The sequence below is a fragment of the Chaetodon auriga genome, chromosome 1 (assembly GCF_051107435.1).
Source record: "Chaetodon auriga isolate fChaAug3 chromosome 1, fChaAug3.hap1, whole genome shotgun sequence".
Taxonomy (NCBI): Eukaryota; Metazoa; Chordata; class Actinopteri; order Chaetodontiformes; family Chaetodontidae; genus Chaetodon; species Chaetodon auriga.
The window spans coordinates 31492144-31511663 of NC_135074.1; the positions used below are offsets into that span (position 1 = coordinate 31492144).

The following is a 19520-nucleotide window of genomic DNA, read 5'->3' on the forward strand; positions in this document are numbered from 1 at the left end:
CATAGGATCACTTCTGTAAAGTACTTAGTCGTGCTAACTCACGGTTTGTTACTATCACAACATAAAATACTGGCTTTTTTTTTTTTTTGGATATCGCTCAGCTCTAACTCCCAACTGGGATTCTCATGTGGAAAAAATAATCCATCTGAGTGTTAATAATTACTAAACTGAACAAATTCTGACAAAGTCACATTAACTGTAAGTGCTTCCAGTATATGTGTCTGCTCATGAGAAATAATCATTCACCAGTTTATGTTATCATTATTCTGGATCCAGAAGATGTTTCAGGGCCAGAGGACAATGCGTCTGATAACCGAGGTTGTGAGGTTTCTTACTGTATTAGCTGACATCGTGCTGAGAGGTGCTTCTAATATCTGTCCCCATCTGATATGTAAATTAGGATGTAAGCTTCCAGTACAACACTGCCATGACAAGAGCCTCAGAAACTACACCAGAACGTCATTAACATGCATTTCGGATGAAGTCAAGAAAAACTGAATATTACAGATTTATTGCAGGGTTTATATAACCAATCACAGATGAGGTTTCTCATAGATTTAAGGTTATTCGTGTAGACTGCAGCCTTTTAGCCTACTGCTGAAACAAAGGCCCGTTCAGAGAGCACCTGCACTCATCTTTTAGACTTGTGAACATGAACTGCATTAACTATGGAGGCCAGCAGTGAAGTGCACGTGGCTTGAGAGGACTGTGTATCTGCTGACAAACAGATTGTGGGTGGAATTGGCATCAGTCGATCAGTCTGGATATATCCTGTAAGGTTAAATACGGTAACATACAATTTCAGGCTCAGCTCCTGGTACAAAGTCCTACGTCATGTATACAAAGCAAAACAGCAACTCTCCCGGCTCGGGCACACGAAACCTTACAACATGGTTACGACAGCTTCATACTGAGTAAGTGGGCCAATCACAAAGACTCACAAGGTGACACTACAGTCTACAACCTGAAAGAAACAGAACTGATACCAAGGGGGGTCTGTTTGTTTGTGTGTTTGTTTGTTTGTCCGGAGGGGGCTACACTGTTGCCTCACAAGCCAAACTCAGGGTCTACTGTGAGCATTGCTTATCTAAGCAGCACGGTCATGTCATGGGAACAGACATGATAGACATTTCCTGCACATACAAAGCCTACGTGTGAACGGCTAAAGCACATCCTTCTTTGAGAAACTGCTGCGGACTTTAACCAAACTGCACCTATTTACCCAGTATTTCCCCTGTATTTGATCAAAGTCATGTTTACTGATCTGTAATCTCTCAGGCTGTGGTTCAATGTGTCACTGTTCAATTAATGAGGGGTACTCATTAATCTCATGGAGGACTTCTGTATAATCACTACAGTCTGAGCTACTGTGCATCCATTCATCCATCACCCTACTGTATATGCAAATATCATGTTTATCACTGACATTTTGTGCTTGCTTCCATCCTTCGTGTCTGTATTTGCCCCCAAATTCTTGTGAAGATGCGTGACTTCCTGCAGACACTCCTTCTATCTGACAGTCACACCAACATGGTTTCAGGCAACACTGCATCTGTTCAGGTGCGACCACAGGATGATTAGAAGCGGCTAGCACCTAGCTAGCTAGCTGGACAGCTCAACTGCAGCAACGGCCCATGCTAAAACTGGCTTAATACTGGTTGCAGCGGAGGGTTTAGCACACAGCTAACCACCGGCAGATAACATTAGACAGCTAAATTAGCACCATGACAGGGCTAACCAGAGAGAGCAGAGGGCTGCTAACGCGCTTCTTCTGTCAGATTAGAAGGCAGTTTCCCTGTGATGATAATCACCAGCAGCTAACTGTTTTACAAATCACTGACATTAACTTGCAGACTGGCAAACATTTAGCTAAGATGTTGCACTGCACCATTAACGTTAGCTGTAGCCTCACTAGCTGCTGAGGCAAACCGAAACTATAAGGTTAATTGTTGTTGGCAGTTAATTGTGCAACAAATCAAGAAGACGTCTGTCAGAAGACGCTACTGTTTACGTTAGCTAACGCTAGCTAACTTTCCTCACGTCACTCAGCTAGCAAAGCGTAAAATACCTAAACACAGACATAACACCTTAATTTACAGGTATGACAGGGGGCTGATACATCAGATAGGTAGTCGCATCAAGTTTGCATACCTGTACAAAGAGCTCAGCTCCATAAACCGTTAGCTTTTTTAGTCAGTTATTAGGTTGGCTTATCTGCTGTATCATAGCGTCAAGCTAGCTTGCTAGCTGCACTTTCTAACGTTAGCTGGAATAAAACCTGGCTCACCAGTAACTGTCAGGGGCCTCCTCTCGTCCGCGTTGAGCTTACACAAGAGCCCAACTGTGCTTCATTGCATAAACACTAACGGTTCAGTCAATATCCGTACGCTTTGCTAGCGTTATTGTGAAAGGAGACAGAGCCATGCATGGATTTCCATGCCTCCGCCCGCCTCTCCGGTGCCTTCCAGTGCGATTAGCCTGTGTCCGCTCAGTCCCAGCCCCTCAGCGAGCCCCAGCGCAGGGCGGTGACGTTCGGACCTGTCTGTCCGCCCGCCTGTGTCTGTCTGCCTGCCTGGCTGTCTCTTTGTCTGCCTGTCTGTCTGACTGCTCTGCTGGCTGTCTCTCTGCTCGCACGTACTCTCTCTCTGTGTAAGTTATGCTGTTATGTTATGTAGTCAGCAGGGGCTCATTCACGCCCACAGAGACAAAGGGGTCCAGGACTCAGCGGGTTGACATGATCATCGGGTTCAGCAGAGGGTGGTGGACACTGCTATCTCTGCTTAATGTCATCTATGATCGACAGTCTGTCTTCACAGCACTGTCATGACATGTACGGATGATTCAGTGAAATGTAAATAAAGGACGTATTTTCATTGGTCCAATAACACAGGTGTCAGTTAATTGTTTATATGAGCAGCAAACGGTGACACACTAACTAATATGTTTAATGGTTATTGTTATCAGTTATTATTATGGTGAGGTTAATAGAAAGTCACCCAGTGGTGACGTCATGTACCGTCACGTGGTGTGTGAAGTGGGTTTGGTGCTTATCTCGGACATGCAGACAGATCAGCTCAGTCTCACTGTAGTTCTCGCTTTATCTCAGAGGAACATCCTCTCTGCGGCTTGTTTCTCGTCTCTTAGACGCACATTTTTATGCCCTTTTAAGCAGCTGACATTAAAGAGCTGACAGGGTGTGAAAGGTGGGAGTGATGGGGTGTGACATGCTGCATGCCCTCAGCCTCACTCGAACCCGCTGCCACACCTGTAGGTCACCGGAGCGCCCCCTACCTGCTGCTCAGCACGCCCCAACACACCTTTAAAATGCTTCCAATTGACCAGCTTCAGTCTCATTAGCTCATGCTCTGTCACTTTGAAGATGCAAACATCCTCAGTGAATCAAACACAGAGCGATATGTGTATCAGCTGTGCAGCAGGGGAGGAGATTATTATGGATCAGCAGTTTAACTTAATGGAGAGTTGCTCGCTAATTTGTGGAAGCTTTAATCCTCTTGCAGTGATATCAGAGCTCAGGCTGTGTTTTAGTCTGGTCCTGTCAGCAACACCGCAAAGCTTCACCTTTCTACAGTCTTGAGTCATGCCAACTCAACGTTGAACTCAACTTTCAACATTTTACCAAATTTTAAATTGAACATTTTATCAGCTGATAGAGTTCTGGAGTAAGAGGCTCTTCCTGGTTATAACCTGGTTAAGGTGACTTCAATATGTTATAGTCACTTTCCAGCTGCAGGTAAACTGCTGTCTTTAGACACCATTCAGCACAGGTGCGCTTAAAGCTGCATCTCGTGTCATGAATGTTGTATTTCACTCAAAAAATACTTGTTGTACAATTCAGCATTTCTAGATAAAAGAGGCAAAATGAATGAGAGAAGAGTTTTTCAATGATGCACACGTTAGAAGAGGAATTAGGAATGGTCAAATTTATGTGGTAAAAATTAAATCCACTTTCATTTTTTAATCGAGAGCTGCTAAAATAAACTGTAATTACAGCGTCTGAATGAGTGGACCAATCACAGGCTGCAGCTGCAGCTGTTCATGCACTTCAACGTCACAATACTTTCACCCCACCCCCCCATTCCATACAGTACAAATAAATATAGATTCGATCAGATGATGTTATGGCCTGATGTGTATGAGATCAGGTAACTGACGTGTGTGTTCCTGATACACACGTCCAGGTATTCACGCTCCTTTTAGCTCTGCTTGGCCTCCACCAAACACCCGAAAATACAGCACATCACACAGGAAGTCTCTCTCTCACACATGTGGTGCTTAACCATACCAGCCTTTGACTGCTGGGACAAGCTGGGGGCTGTTTTATGGCTCATCTTCTGGTTTTTGGCTATTTGCTCAGACATACTTGTCAATGTTAACGTTTTAATACTGTTCATTAACACAGAATGTTTGCTGCTGTGGAAGCCATTCAGTGAGAGCTAGTGAGAGTGGAGGGAAAAGGTTAACAGCCTCGACGTGTTCAGGAAAATGCCTTTAAATGTTCTCCGTGTTTTACCTCCTGCAGGTTAAGTGTGATGGATGCTGAATATTTATGCTCAAATAGCGTTTTCTGTCCTGAATCCTTCTCCTAAAAGAAGAAGCTGCAGGCGGGGCTTAAATACAGAGAGTTTGAAATGTTGTGTGCAAAAGAAGAATAAGTTTAAATACTGCTTAGAGATCTGGAATATTTAGTTGTGCAGTACTGGTCCAGTTTCCTGCCTATGAGCAGCTCATATGTGCTCTCAGAATAGTAGTGGGTATCTACATATGGTGTGGAGGCTCTCTCTCTGTCTGGGTGTTGATTTCAGGAGGTGCTGCTTCCCCTCCTGGTCTGAAGTCTCAGCCGTGTCCCAGCTGGTCCCGGTCTCTGATCCGGTCCTGAATGTCCCCGCAGGCTGCACCTCTCATCACTGCACTGCTGACACACTTACCAGCTGCATGATTCAGCAGCTGGAACAGAGTGACTGCAGGGTTTTAAATATCATTTCAAGTGAATGAGAACACCATTTTCACCACCTCACCAAAAACAGTGGACAAAAAAAACTGTTCAGTCGTTTATTCTGCAAGAATACTCATCAAAAATACTGCATCAAGGAGCCGTCGCAGGTCTGAAGACTTCTTAAATTCTTCTGACATTCAAGCAGTTTTAAGACTTCGGTTTGGATCCTGCAGTGATGTTAATATGTTCTATCACTCTTCATCACCTGCAGGCACCTTAAATGCCAAAATGCTTCCAGCTGATTGGATCCAGCTGCCCTCCAGAAAAAAAGCTGAGTAATGTTGAAGTTCACAACAAAAACTTCAGTCAGCTGAGTCATAAACTGGTTGACTGGACTCGAGTTAACACTGTGCTGATCTTCTGTAAGTCCTGATATACAAATACTGGATATAGAGTCACAAGATCTGAAACAGCCTTAATGATGCAGGTGTGGCTCTGGTACAAATTTACAAAGCAAACAACATTGTGTAATGAACCTGTGGAGCCATCAGCTGGCTGTCACAGTGCTGATCAATCTGAACTCATGAGTAACCAACATTTTACTGTCTGAATGAATCTAATTTCATATAAAACACCAAATCAAATGATGTAAATTGATGTAATTTCATCAACAGTCCACGAGCTGTTTCAATGACGCTTACAGATACTGTCAGAACAAACATCCATAGAACCAATACAAGTGTTTATACTGCTTTTATATCAAGATATCATCAATAAAACACAGCAGACTGACATTTTTGACTAAAAATGACACTGAAATGCTTTTACTGAACGTTGAACTGTACGTGAGGACACAGCTTTTAGTTCAAATTGCAATTTTCAGCATGAAAATACAGTTTTTATACAAAAATATTGTAAATGTTTCTGACTCTAAAATAACTGCGACACTGTGTGAAACCTAAATAAAACAATGTGATCATTTGCTCATCCTGTTTGACATACACTCACCTGAAAACAGTACAAAGACAATCCATGTAATGTTTGACCTTTGTATTCCTTCTTATCGCAGCCTCCTGTGACGTTGGAACTCTTCTGGTCACTGCTGTGATTTTAACGATTTTCAATTACTGTGAAGTTTCTGAGCGTTTATCTTTGCTGTCCACTTTCAAAGTCCAGGTTGATCCCGGACAGCAGCTCTCCTCCACAGGAGCGGTTCAGCAGCTCTTTCAGGGCTTCGTTCACGTCGTTGTTGAAGACGGTGGAGAAGCTGCAGTTGGGGTATCCTCCACCACCTCCGTCCATGGGAAATGAGCCCATCACCTCCTGCACCCATTTCAGCTCATTGCTCAGCTCCAGACGCAGCGCATCGAAGTGGTTCTGTCTCTCCTGGAAGCGGCTGCTGATGGCGCCGAGGCTGGAGCTGAAAGCCTGCATGTCGTCCTGCAGGCTCCGCTTGAAGGCCTCCACCTTACGGAACTCATAGCGGATTTGTGAGAGGTCGTGGCGCACGCCTTCGCTCTCCTCCTTGTACCAGGCCTCCTTCTCATTGTATATAGAGACCATGGCATCGACATCCTCCTGCAGAGAGTCATGAGCTGCCGCCAGGCTAACGAACGAGCTCTCCATCTGGTCAATGTCCTCCACCACCTTGGCAAAGCGCTCAAAGTTTACGTAGGTGTTGTTGGGTGGCATGCTGGAGTGGGACTTGATAGTGTACTCCCTCAGGCGCTTGGTCTTCAGCTGGCGCCGCTCCCGTTTCTTCGGCTCCTGAGCCTTAGTTTCCTCCTTGTGCTCATTGGACTTCAGGGTTTAAAGCAGAGACAGTTAGTAACTGTGGTCCAGAGAGAGGAGCAGGCATGCTCATGCAGGTATGCTAGTGCATCAGGTAGACTTGCATTAAAGGTGCATTACACACCACAAACATTGTTTCCTCCCCCACATCATGTGCACAGCACAGGCTTGTGCACAATAACTCCAGAGGGAAGTTACCGGCGATGACATGATGCAGTGAAAACAGTCCAAACAGAGGACTGCTGTCAGATGTTCAACGTGTCAGAGCTGAAAGGTGGCCGGAGGTCACTGCCACCATCTAATCAGAAAATATGGGATGGCCACCCGGCTGACCCTTTGGGTTTGTTTGTTTGGTTAAAGTCAAACACATTAACTAGAGGAGTTCGCACATCTCTCTCATTTGTCCCTCCGGGTTCCCTTGCAGTCAAGATGGTGGCAGAGACAGGTATGATTAATCCACAGAGGCTCCAGCTCATGATGAGACCAAGGCCGAAATGAGGCCTGAAACAGACTCGGTAAGCCTGCTGAGAGTCTAGCAGAATGCCAGAAAAGCCTTTTGCTTTTGTCATGACTCATACTGTAAAAAATTACTAAAGAATTAGATTAATTTAGAATTAACGTTTTTGTCCACAGACTACACAGTAGACATCTGATCTGGGCTGAATTATTACTCAATTAATAATTAGTCTTAGATAAAGATTCTTCTGACACATGAAAATATATTCATCTTTCCAAAACTTGATTTAATGCAGAAAAACTGAATGTAAATGAAGAATCAAGGTCAATAGAATTTGTCCAATATTCTCAGTCAGGCTGCATCACAGAGTATATTATATTTACACACATTTCCATTTCTCATCTTGAGCCGGACGGCACGAATCACTTCAGTATTCGTGTTAAATTGAACTGGCGGGGTGCTCGGGGACATTTTGGAGCGTAAAAAATAGCTCCAATCTGGCACCTTGAAGCAGGTTTGCTTCAGGACTTTGCTTTTGGCTGCATTCATTATTCAGCACATAATCAGTCCTCGGTCTCTGCATCATGCATGGCTGTGATGCTGTAAGTGTAATCACATTACTGTGTGTCCTCGTTGATGCTATGCCGAGCAGTCAAACATAAGGTTTGTGAAAAAGACATTTGTCTATAATTCAGGCTTTACCTTGATCCACGGGTGATTAAGGGCATCCTGAATTGTTAATCTTTTCCTGTAAAAGAAAACAGAAAATCCAAAATAACGTTATTAAAGCACCATAAACACAAAGACGAACCTTCCTACACTGAGGAAAAAGCCATTCACGACACTCAGCCGGAGCTCTTACTTCTTATCCTTCTCCAACAACTGGCTGATGAATTTCTTGGCCGGCTCACTGGTGTGACAGAAGAACTCGTCATCAAACTCATAATTTATGGCTGAAATGTTCCTCAGGGTGTCCTGTTTGGTCTCCCCCAGGAAAGGTGACGCGCCGCTCAGCCTGGGGCCGAACAGAAAAGGAAGAGCGGTTCACGGTGCTGTTTGAGGGAAGCTGCAGTATGATGTGTGGTTCCCTGGACGGGACATGATGTGATGCGAGCTTCACTTGCAGGATGTAGGTGATGACGCCGATGCTCCACATGTCTGCTTCTAACCCCAGAGGCTCATAGTTGACGATCTCTGGTGCTTAAAAGGTAAACAGACGACAGGCGACATGCAGCGCTGTTAAAGTATGTGAAACATAAAGTGTTCGGTCTGACACCTCATCACCTGTCCAGCTGACGTTTCTATCACAGCATTTCTGAAGTCCCTGGTTTGGAGACATCTGATGAGCTTTAGGTTACTGGAACAGACATGTTCCATTAACGGTGGGCCTCAGTTTGTACCACATTTATCTCTGGAAGGCCAGACTGACGGTGATTGACGGACCTCGCTGTCAATTACAGCCCACAGGATGATCTGTGACAGGTAAAAATCAGACGAAGGTACCTCGCTTCACCTTCTCTGCTCTTGTCCTGAATTGCAGACATCTGGATATTTAATTCATTTAAGAGTGAGTGGCTAAGAGTGGCTAAATGTGCTATAAATGTCTTTTTCTACAGCGCTCTGACGTGTCTGTGGATGGACGCTAACATCGCAGCAGAGATACGGTTCATCTTAACATGCATGTGATTCCACAAAAGTTCAAAATTAAACATAAGAAATGAGCTCGTCTTACCGACAAACTCAGGCGTTCCAAAGATGTTTTTGAACTCAATCCCAGCTTCAATCTTGTGGGCGAGACCGAAATCAATGAGTTTGATTCTCGGTAGCGGCACGTTCTTGTCCAGCAGCATTATGTTTTCAGGCTGCAGGTGAGAGGGACAAACGACATGAACTAATGTTTCCCCACGATACAAAAAACACAGACAGGAGTCGATGTAGAAACATGAATAAGGTGCAAAAGTGTCTGCTCAGTTTTGGCCCAACAGAAAAATCATCACCACAGATCAGTGAGAAACGAACATGCAGGGAGAAGCTATGTCAAAGTTACTGTGAACAACCGTTAAGTGAGGTTTTTCAGTTAAACACAGCTAATAGCTCCACCTAGTGGAACAAATCTCCCTCTTAGATTTTAGTTTGCCATCCTCCAGTAAGACCAGAGGCTCCAGTCACCACAGCCAAATGGTTCCAGTCACTGAACTCATCTCGTTTCACAATAAAACATCCAAAATCAGTCTCAGCGTCTAGATGCTCCAGCTCTCTGGCAAACGGGCTTCAGGACCCTGTTGAATGGATCCACTCTAACGCCGCTCACTGACTCTTGGATCTAATTAGAACAAGCAGAACTCTGACGGCCTGGTGGGAAACCTCTGAGATGATGTTCACACTGTTCTCTGACGTCCACCTTCACTTTCTGCAGCTCGGTCCACCTGTGCAGCACGTCGGCTTTAACGGAACGTCCATCAAAACACAAAAAAACCCCAAACTATTGCCAAGAAGAAGAAATACAAGCATCAGCCATTGGTCAGGCGACAGTATTTCAGCCTGCTGTGACACCAGACGGGAACAGGGCAGGTGGTCGGTTCAGTCCAGCATGGACCAAACCCCGAACTGCTCCACCTGAATACGAGGAAGCCTTCTAAATCTGACATGTGTCCATACATCCGTCCTGTTTGTGCACGAGAGCGTGATCGCAGAGGGATTAATGATAGAAAAACAGAGAAAAGCAGCAAAATGAGAAGTTGGAGGAGAGAAAATGACTGAAACAATCAATTATCCAAATAACTTCAAATTCATTTTCCAAACAGAATTACAAAGACTGAAAAGGTTTTGGTTGAAAGCACATCTTATTATGTTCATCCTCCCAATTCAAATCATGTTTTCAGGCATTTATACTGACTAATGATCTCACCACAGCGTCCATTTAGTGGCTGCTCTGGAGCTTTTGATCATTTCACATGGCCGTCATCAGCAGACATTTAGCTCACAAATCCTCACAGCTGAATTTTCCACATGAAAGATAAGAGGCAAAAAATCCTGAAGAACGAACCCACAGTTCAACCAGCCCACAGTCAGTTTCACCAGTGGTACAGATAATGATTATTTATGGAGGAATGACAGAAATGAGGAGTGTTTTCTGTCGAGACGACAAAGAAGAATTCTTCTACGTTTCCTTATCTTCATACATGGATGAAAAGTCATGAAAGTCCTGAGAAACGATGGAAACTTGAGCATCTACAGTCCCTTATAAACCAGGCAAACTCCATCTGCTGATGAAGATCACGTGATACGATCGAAAGCTCCAGAACTGCCACCAAACGGTTGGTGGTGAGATAAGTTTTGATCCACTGTCATGCTGAAGAAGAAGCTTCGCCTCCCCTTCTGGTCGGAAAGCCTTACAGACCCTGCTGAGTCGCCCTGAGCGCTAATCTCTGAGCATGAAATGAGTTCAAGAGGTGGTCGTGAGTTTCAGAGCGACACTTCGATGTGCTTCAGCTGAATGTGGTCTTGAGTGGACGAACCTTGAGATCAAAGTGGGCTATTTTCCTGGCGTGGAGGTAGTTGACGCCCTCCAGGATTTGCTTGATGAACTGAGTGGCCTCTTCCTCGCTCAGAGACTCCTTCTGTGCCAGGAAGTCAAACAGTTCACCTCCAGAGACTCTGGAACACAGACATCATCATCCGACCGCCTGCCGTCACTAAATCGGTGCAGATCAACACTGTGGGACGTTTTCAGACTTTCTAAACCTGCATGAAAATGAGCAGCAACATGACATGACATGAAAAGTGCCATGGACAGACGTTATTCTCTTGTTGTCATCATAACTGTCATTATGTTGTCATTCATAAACTTCGGAAGCATCATTACAATGCAAACATACGTTCTTACAATGTTGCTGTCGCTTTAAGAACACTGTAAAATGTTGATTTTCCTTCACTAGTGACAGTTTTGTCACTCGCAATGTAACTGAACATATCCTGTCTAGAAACTGCAGTCCAGTCAATCATGAGTCTCACGTTGGACAGGACTGTCATGGCGGCTGCCTCACTCTGCCCTCCGTCTCGTTAATATTGGTATCTTTGGGACAGGCGGTCACTCACAGCTCCAGGATGAGCACCACGTCGGTGCGGTTCTCGTAGACGTCGTGCAGCGTGACGATGTTGGGATGCTGGATCTGCTGCAGGATGTTCACCTCCCGCTCTATCTCCTCCCGCCTCACGCCTCGAGAGCTCGCCATGCTCTGCCGCTTCTTGATGAACTTGGCAGCGAATTGCAGACCAGAGCTTTTCTCCCTGCACTGCTTCACGATGGCGAACTGCCCGCTGAAACACAGGCGGGACAGAGAAGCTTATTCCACCATGAATGAATCATCACACTGACAGAGTACCACTGGTGGGACGCAATTAAGTCTAAATTTGAGGTACTTGTACTTCATTTGAGTACTTGAGTCTTTTCTTGTCACACCACTTTTCACTCCACTACAGTTCAGAGGGGAAAGGTTGAACTTTTTCCTTTAGTTATCTGACAGCTTGAGTCAGTCCTTACTGCACATTTTAGGATTTTTTACTTGCAAAACATGAAGATTTGATAAAATATGATGCTATGTTAGAATTTAATCTACTCAGTTCATTCTGTCGTCCATCCATCCACGACGCGGGACTCTCCCTCCATCCCTCCATCCCTCCATCCTCATTCCTTCACCCTATGGACCCTTATTCATCCCTCCTTCACCATCTCGGCTCTCCTCCGCCCATTCAGCCTTTCTAAATCTGTCTCTTACTGCCATGTTGGACATATAAAAGGTAACCACACAGGTCAGTGACTGATGTTGGGGGCAAACACTAACCAGTCCTGTTAACAACAGTTCAGATGACGCTGAGAGTCCTGAGGAGGTTTAACTTTCACTGATAATTCATTTTGGTGATATTTCGCACAGACTGGCCTGAAGGGGGAGCTTCAGCCAAATGAGAACCTTTTAGACTTTCAGAAGCCACAACTGGTCTACTACTGGTCCAGTTTGATGGAATCTGAATGGATGTCACTGGTCTGGCTCACAGCTGATGGAGACGCTGATATAATGGCCTTAATGATTGTATTATTTGTGCGTTGCTGAACTCAAACATCCCAGAACAAGCAAACACCTCACGTCAGCTGCTGGGTTTCATGTCGTTAAGTATTTAAATGTCTGTGCAGCTGCATCTATTTTCTCTGGTTCACTCGGGTCTGTAAGCCAACACTCCACCAACACTCCACTTCCTCATCTGCAGCCCGTCTGGGAGCAGATTTAGCCACGGCTAAAGATAGAAGAGTCCTTTAAAAAGCAGCTCGACGTGCAGAACAGTTGTCTCCACATGACAACACACAGCAGCAAACTGGGCCCAAAACACGAGCAGTTTATTTCTATTTTCCTTCTCTGCTTCGCCAATATGTCAGCATAATCTTTACAGAGAAACTTAGCTTGACATTGTGACAATGTGACAGCAGCCAGGTCGAACAGGAAGCTTTGGGACACAGTTTCAGTCATATTAAAGCAGTCAGGAAAATAAGAAATGCACTGCTGTGTTGTCGCAGGTGCAGGGGGCGTTTTGAGCATGCAGTTAATGATTCAGTGTAATTTCCATACTGTTGGAGCTCAGCAATAATAAGTGCTGCTGTGACCTGCGTGCTCCTCCGTGCCCTTGAGTTGAGATTAAGTGACTCCTTGTTGCTCAATGTCTGTCGAGTTCCACCGTAAAATGTTGTCATAAATACATCTCAGCTGCTCTGCACCAACACTGACATCAGGGTTGGATTTCTCTTTATTATGATCTCTCTTTATTAATATTAATGTGTGACTCATTGTTCCTGATAATGTCGACACTGAAATAACATGACTGTTAACTCTTTCCTTTAAAAAACACAGGATTCCTTTGTATTTCTGCAGTAAACAAGATGAAGATATAATCCCACAAAGCAGCACACATTCTCCATAATTCATTTCTTTATATATAAAAACACTCAAATAAAAATTCTTGTTATTTCTTGTCCACCACTTTGAGTGTCTTAATGTTGTTTTGTGATTCTTATCTTGGATCTAATATCAGTTAATTCAGGTGACATTATCAGACTGAATGTGGTCTGTCACTGAAGTGTCTGTAGTTCTTTGGATTTTCATTAAACATCTCACCATTATTCACTTGATTACATTTAAACAGCTGACAGTAAGATAAAGGCTGCTGCATGCATGTCTGTACCTTCCCAGCTCTTCACCAATCTCATAGAAATCCTCCACTTTCTGTTGTTTGAATAAATCCATGTCTGCAGCCTTCAGCTTATTCCTCTGCTTCACTTCTCATCTCTTTTCACCTGTAAAAACACAACACAGGTATTTTATCAACTTCCACAACTCTTTCACCAAATGGCCAACAGATAATAAAACGGAATGATAAGTTTGTAGAAAGTCTGTCATGGAAACTCACTGCCTTCAAAGTAAAACAGTCAGTGACGGTTTGTCTTTATGGACACTGGAGCCGTAAACTCGTTAATGTCTCCAATCATAAATAAAACACCAGCAAACCGAAATAACAGAAGTGAATAGAAAACGTCTTACCGTGTTGAACACTTCAGGTCTTTAACTCCGTCCCTCGTCCTCCTCCTGTCCTCTGTCTCCAACGCTGTGCTCATGTCCCAACACATGTCGCTCACCAGCACGGAGGCAGCGTCGTACCGAACTTCATTCAGAAAACCACAAATTTAATCTAGTATTGCGTGTGACTAGCATACATTAAATGAGTGGATTTTTGAAAACTTCACTGTTAAGAATAACGTACCGCACAATAACGTGATCGACAACAGCAGACCGAGCAAAGCAATCTGATTAAACTAAACATGGACTTTTGTTCACACTGCTCCTCACACCATTACATGATAAAGTAGTCTGAAATCTTAAAAATATGATTTTAGATGTATTAATCTTATGCCGAATCGAAAACAAAAACCTTCCAACTCAGGAAATGCATTCGAAAGTGTTAAATCCTGTATGTATCTCTGCAGATATTTGAGTAAACATTTCCTTTGCAGTAACGTGAATGAGGTTTGGCGCTCCGTGTCTCTGTTAAACACACAACAGCTGTGCACGCGCTCCGGCTATTGGCTCGACCATCTGTTCAGCTCGCGCGTGAAACTATGACACCTGTTGTCTCGCGCGCGCAGGCACACTGAAGTCTGAAAATCACTTGCTTTTATGGACCCATTTCTTAATTAATAAGGCTGATTAATAGCCTGCTTATCAATAAAGAACTTTTTATTTATTTATTTATTTTTTCACTCTTGCATCGGAGTTGCTAATCCTTTCTCCATATCTTGTTAAATTATCCACCTGGTTTAGGTTTCATCTGTGTCAGAGTTCAGTAAGGTTGTTGATCAATAGCAACTGAGCACTGAATCACATTAAATACAATTTACTCAAATATCCCCTTTCTGTGGCGATGTCGGTCATTTAAACCAGCTCTGGATTTTAACGACCCACAGAAGATGAACCAGTAGTTTTGGTGGCCCGCCCGACCTTCTCCCTGTAGTACCTCCATCCAGCCAAATGAGCAGGTTTCCATTAAATTTTACAAACACATTCACTCACTCACGAGAACGAACCTCTTCAGTTTGTAAACACTGTTGATGTTCATGTAACACCACCTTCAACCTAAAAGGATTTTTCATTGTGGAACATAATGACTGTTGTAGCTCTTCTTGGTTCATGACCAAATTACCTGCATAATGTGCCTCCTTGTCCGTAAACTGCCCGCATCTTAACCCTAACTTTTACTGGTTTGGGATTGGCTGTTTGCCCCCATGTGGGAGGTGAGGCCCGGTAATGAAACGGTAGGCTCAGATTTTTGTCCCCACGTCACGATCAATACAAGGACACACAAAAACTCCCCATGACCCCCGTCTCTACTCCAGCTCCTCCATTTTGCACATGGTGGAACTAGTTAATCGAACTAAAAAGAAAACAAACAGAATGAAAAATGTATTATGTGACAAAGTCATTAAAGTTCAATCTGGAACAAGGAACACAGATAGTAAAATGAAACTGCTGACTGGGAGGTAGCAGAGTCATCGGCAGATAAACTGAAACAATACGACTATTCAGACAAGTGAGATACTGAGCAGCAACAGGCAAATGAGGTGCCTGGTCTTCCTTTTGACAGTCGAACGTCATCTGAACAGACAGTAGGAGCTATCACAGCTCCACCGGCTCAGGTAAACGTGCGAGGATGGAGGAGAAGTCCGGTGCTGACCTCCACATGGAGCCATCAGAAGGAGGCCTGAAGGAGCTGGTGTTCAGGTGGTTCACGCAGACTCAGGCGCCGCTCATCCTCAACAACGGAAACTTCCCGGACTGGTTTCAAGGCTTTGCTGCAAGAAAGTAAGAAACACAAAATCTGTGGCAACAGAGAGGAGAGACAGCATAGACGGTCAACTTGATTTGACTTTGTGGGTTCTGCTTTAAATGACCTTTATTTAAATGGACTTCTGCAGCAGACGGTAGAAAACTCTGCAATCAACATGATGTTTACCTCATGTTTGTTTATCTGTTAGCTGCAGAGATGTAGATACAGTCCTACTGAGGACACGAGGTCATGCAGTGATGGAACATAACTAAACACATTTATCTAAGTACAAATATGACGTACCTCTACTTTAATCAAGCATTTTCATTTCATGCAACTGTATAATTCTACTACAATTCAGAGGGACGTTACACCTAAACGCAGTTGTAGTAATCATCCAGTAATATAGTAACACCCACAGCGGCTATTTATCTGAATGAGTACATTTACTTTTAATACTTTAAGTACAGTTGCTGATAATACTGACATACTTTTACTGCGTATCTACTACTTTATCTGAATACATCTTCCACCACTCAGGTTATGTTCTCAATGGTAATTGAGGGACTTTAAAACCTGGAGACGAAGGTTTGTCCTACAAAAGCTGAAACATGATGAGTATTTCATGTACTGATTGCAGTATTATTTTTAGACTAAATAGAACTGACTCGACTTGATTTTAACAAATATGAACACAAGAAGAATTCAGTATTTTTATAAAAATCCAAAGAATTCAGTAATATCAACTTAAAGGTTGCTAATGTTAGCATTAGCATTAGCAACATTAGCCACCACCATTCTCCGGTCACACCAGGCTGTAGCTGCAGGTGTATTGACCTGAGTCAGGCTGTGTTTTGTTGCCTGAATAATGAATTCTATCATTCAAGAATAAGACTGTGAATTCTTTATTTTAAATGTCATATATTCCTGCTTTAAAGCACAAAGAACAGATGATGATTGATGCGATTCCCCTCCAAGAAAAATCATTTGACAGGATGAAGGTTTTAGATGTGACAGAGATGGACATATCACCGCAGGGTGATTTCTGTGTCAGTGAATAAAAGACAGAGATGTGACGTTTTTGAATCTAATTTGCCTGCTGGTCTGTTTCATCGGTTCGGTGTCGCTCTCTGCTTCAGGGACACAGAAGATCTGCTGAGAGATAAAGCCCTGGGCTGTTTTCTCATTCGCCTCAGTGATAAAGCCATCGGCTACATCCTGTCCTACAAGTAAGGCCGCTCAGATCTGTTCAACGTCGATCAGTTGCTTCTTTTCTGCCTTTCTGATTCATCTGACCGGCCGTGCATTTCCTCCAAAGGGGTCACGACAGGTGCCGCCATTTTGTCATCACCCAGAATCAAGACGGACAGTTCGTCATAGCGGGAGACTGTCAGACATACGGCAGTCTGACCGAGCTGATAGAGTATTACAAAGTCAGCCCCATCCAGCCCTTTGGAGAATACCTGACCTCCAGCTGCTATGAGGTGAGGAGGAGGCCTCTCAGCCACAGACAAGACGCACTTCATGGTTCCCAGACAATGTTTCCTCATGACTTTAGAGATCCTCTGACTTTTCATCAACTCATCTTTTATTAGCTTCAGCTGTGGGCTACTTTGTGTTTCGTTCCATTCAGGTAGTGCTAACATGCTAATATGCTAAGATGTGAGGCTAGCAAGGGCCCACGAGCCGTAGATCCTCGATACAAAGACGAGAGGAGGTTGTAGAAGGATTTCTTTAAGTGAACTGTACCTATGTTCAATGTTGTTTTAATTATAACAGATTAAATCAGCTGCTTTGCTCGTTTCTGACAGTGAAACGTAATGAACTCACAGTTTGGACAGTTGGTGCACTGCAACACTGCAGGTTTCTAAATCTGAAAACACCACGGGTCTAGTTTACCTCCTGAAAAGAGACAATAACACAGGTTGTTGTTTTCAGGTAAACACAGGTGAGCTGTATGACGTGGTGAATTATAAAACCAAAGAGAAGCCTGGGGTGAGTGTCCAAGCTCTGCGGACTCTGTGGGACCAGAAAAAGCATCATCACAGCAACCCTGACAATAATCAAAGGATTCAGCAGCAAAGTGAGGCTCCTGCAGCGCAGCCACCAGCTCTGCCACCCAAATCTAAAAGCAGGAAGCTGACAGGAGCAGTGTCTGTAGACACAGTGTCCCTCTCACAGGTGAGACACAACCGATCCATTATTAGCTATAACAGCTATAAATATCATACTTATCTGAGTGTTGACTGTGCATCATAAAGGAGAGATAATATTTTTCAAGAACAGCTTCATTTGCATTGACAGTATTAAACCCTGCCAGAAGGTATCTGCAGGTCTCCATCTCCTGAGGATGATCCTGTGATTCGACTGCCACCAGCAGCTAAACGTCACCCTGTTCTCACTGTTCTGCTGCCACGTCTTTCAGGGTGTACCTCCAGTCCCAAAGAGAGGCGTCCCTCTGGGCTTGTCCCTCAGTGGATCTTTGCCTGACACCTCACATCCAAGACAAAGCAACACACACAGACCAGAGAGGCCGAGAGGAAACACAAACCCAGACAGAGACTCCTTCAGCACCACTGACACCACCTATCCAGGTGACCTTTGTCCGCCGGGGATCTTGTACTCTGAGCTGACGCAGGTGGAGAGCAGAAGCAGATCTTTACCCAGACTGAACAACAGCAGCATGGAGGAGGATGAGGAGGAGGAGGAGGAGTACTCGAACCAACTCAGCAGTTCCTTCACCTCCTCAGTATCTTACTCGCCCACTCCTCTGAAGAGGGTCACCTGTCACACCTACTCCCTCCACGACCCCAGAGACACTCTGAAGCTGAGCAGCTCCAGGCCAGAGCAGCAGGGAGATGATGTGGAGATGTCCAGGTCCAACCCGCTGTACCAGGCCTCTGAGGGGCCCAGGTCAGCACAGCAGGGGGCCATGTACGCCGAGGTTCCCCAGAGACCGACGCCAGCCGGGCTGCCCGACGACACCTACGAGCAGATCCCCGGGGAGGCCGCCGCGGTCCAAGGAAACACTTACGAGTCCGTGGAGGACATGAAGACCAAGAAGTCCAAATCCACCTGGGGGAAAAATGTAAGTGAGCCAGAAGGAGCAGAAGTGTTGATCCGTCTGAGAGCAGAATGTTTGATTTAACAGCTTTGCTTTTTTCTGTTTGCAGAATGTGAAATGGAAGAAATTCCTCCCTGACTACAAGAAGAAATAAATGTGACTGAACGGACTGTTTGATATTCTGTGAACTGAGACACAAATGAAATGAGTATTATGAATAAATCACTTTTATCATATAACTTCCATTTTTTTATGAAGTGAGAAAGTCACATAGAATTTGGATGTTTAAAGCAGCCGATATAAGCGTAGCAGGAGTTATCATTGTGTACATTCTTGTCATTTTCCTTTAAATTTAATGTTTGTACCCCCAGATTTTTTATAAATTTAAGAAAACATGATTAAGATACATTTCTTTATATTGTTATCATTTTTATTATTACCAGTAGTAGTAGTGGCATTGTACGATTGTGACGACTGTGGCAGCGGTTGCATTAAAGCTGGTTCAGTATTTACTCTTTTTTTTATTTCTGTTTAATTTATCTTTAAATTCAGACAAAATAACTTTTTCCTTTACTTTTATACAAAAACCTACATCATCATCAGTTCATATCCACTTTATTTTTTGTTTGCTTTCATTTATTTATGGATCTATTCAGCGTAATAATCCAGTAGAAACATCTCCAACATGGTCCCACAGCAAAATCTCATCAGTGTAAACTGGACGTATTACTTTCTGTCCATCAGTGACCTGAAAGCCGGGACATGTGACAGGAGGAGGAGTTTTAAAGCTAAAGGACGTTCATGACGACTTCAGCAGGTATAATGAATAATCTGATCCACAGTTTTCCATGTCACAGTCTGCTCACAGGTGAAGGGCAGCAGTAAAA

At 44.0% G+C, this 19520-nt stretch overlaps 3 protein-coding genes across 10 annotated transcripts in view; 1 reads left to right on the plus strand and 2 right to left on the minus strand.

Annotated features, from left to right (window-relative positions):
• herc1 (HECT and RLD domain containing E3 ubiquitin protein ligase family member 1) overlaps positions 1 to 2593 on the minus strand; it is a 48437-nt gene extending 45844 nt beyond the window's left edge. For 5 of the 8 annotated variants that reach the window (XM_076735002.1, XM_076735011.1, XM_076734994.1 and 2 more), the window contains exon 1: positions 2288 to 2593. The gene's annotated coding sequence lies outside the window, so the exon portion shown is untranslated. Of the gene's footprint in view, positions 1 to 1426; positions 1553 to 2287 lie in introns of all 8 variants that reach the window. The other 3 variants (XM_076735028.1, XM_076735019.1, XM_076734973.1) reach the window with 2 other exon arrangements.
• A 3212-nt stretch (positions 2594 to 5805) lies between these two features.
• Positions 5806 to 10833, minus strand: LOC143325588 (death-associated protein kinase 3-like). The gene is made up of 6 exons (XM_076738774.1): positions 10721 to 10833; positions 8935 to 9064; positions 8327 to 8402; positions 8065 to 8217; positions 7905 to 7950; positions 5806 to 6754 (listed from the first exon to the last, which is right to left on the minus strand). Exons 2-6 carry the CDS (start codon positions 9050 to 9052, stop codon positions 6101 to 6103), a joined length of 1047 nt encoding a protein of 348 aa, XP_076594889.1. The 5' UTR covers positions 9053 to 9064; positions 10721 to 10833; the 3' UTR covers positions 5806 to 6100.
• Positions 10834 to 15452: 4619 nt separating this feature from the next.
• Positions 15453 to 18787, plus strand: sh2d7 (SH2 domain containing 7). The gene is made up of 6 exons (XM_076738349.1): positions 15453 to 15604; positions 16709 to 16798; positions 16888 to 17053; positions 17508 to 17750; positions 17995 to 18657; positions 18743 to 18787. The coding sequence occupies exons 1-6, from the start codon at positions 15453 to 15455 to the stop codon at positions 18785 to 18787; spliced, it is 1359 nt and encodes a 452-aa protein (XP_076594464.1).
• The last annotated feature ends 733 nt before the right edge of the window (positions 18788 to 19520 follow it).

Coding starts and splice junctions, on each gene's coding strand:
- LOC143325588 (XM_076738774.1), bottom strand. CDS start 9,052: ATGCTGCTGGACAAGAACGTGCCGCTACCGAGAATCAAACTCATTGAT. Junction 7,951..8,064: donor TTGTTGGAGAAGGATAAGAA/GTAAGAGCTCCG, acceptor TTTCTTTTACAG/GAAAAGATTAACAATTCAGG. Junction 6,755..7,904: donor TTAATCACCCGTGGATCAAG/GTAAAGCCTGAA, acceptor TAAACCCTGAAG/TCCAATGAGCACAAGGAGGA.
- sh2d7 (XM_076738349.1), top strand. CDS start 15,453: ATGGAGGAGAAGTCCGGTGCTGACCTCCACATGGAGCCATCAGAAGGA. Junction 15,605..16,708: donor CAAGGCTTTGCTGCAAGAAA/GTAAGAAACACA, acceptor TCTCTGCTTCAG/GGACACAGAAGATCTGCTGA. Junction 18,658..18,742: donor AATCCACCTGGGGGAAAAAT/GTAAGTGAGCCA, acceptor TTCTGTTTGCAG/AATGTGAAATGGAAGAAATT.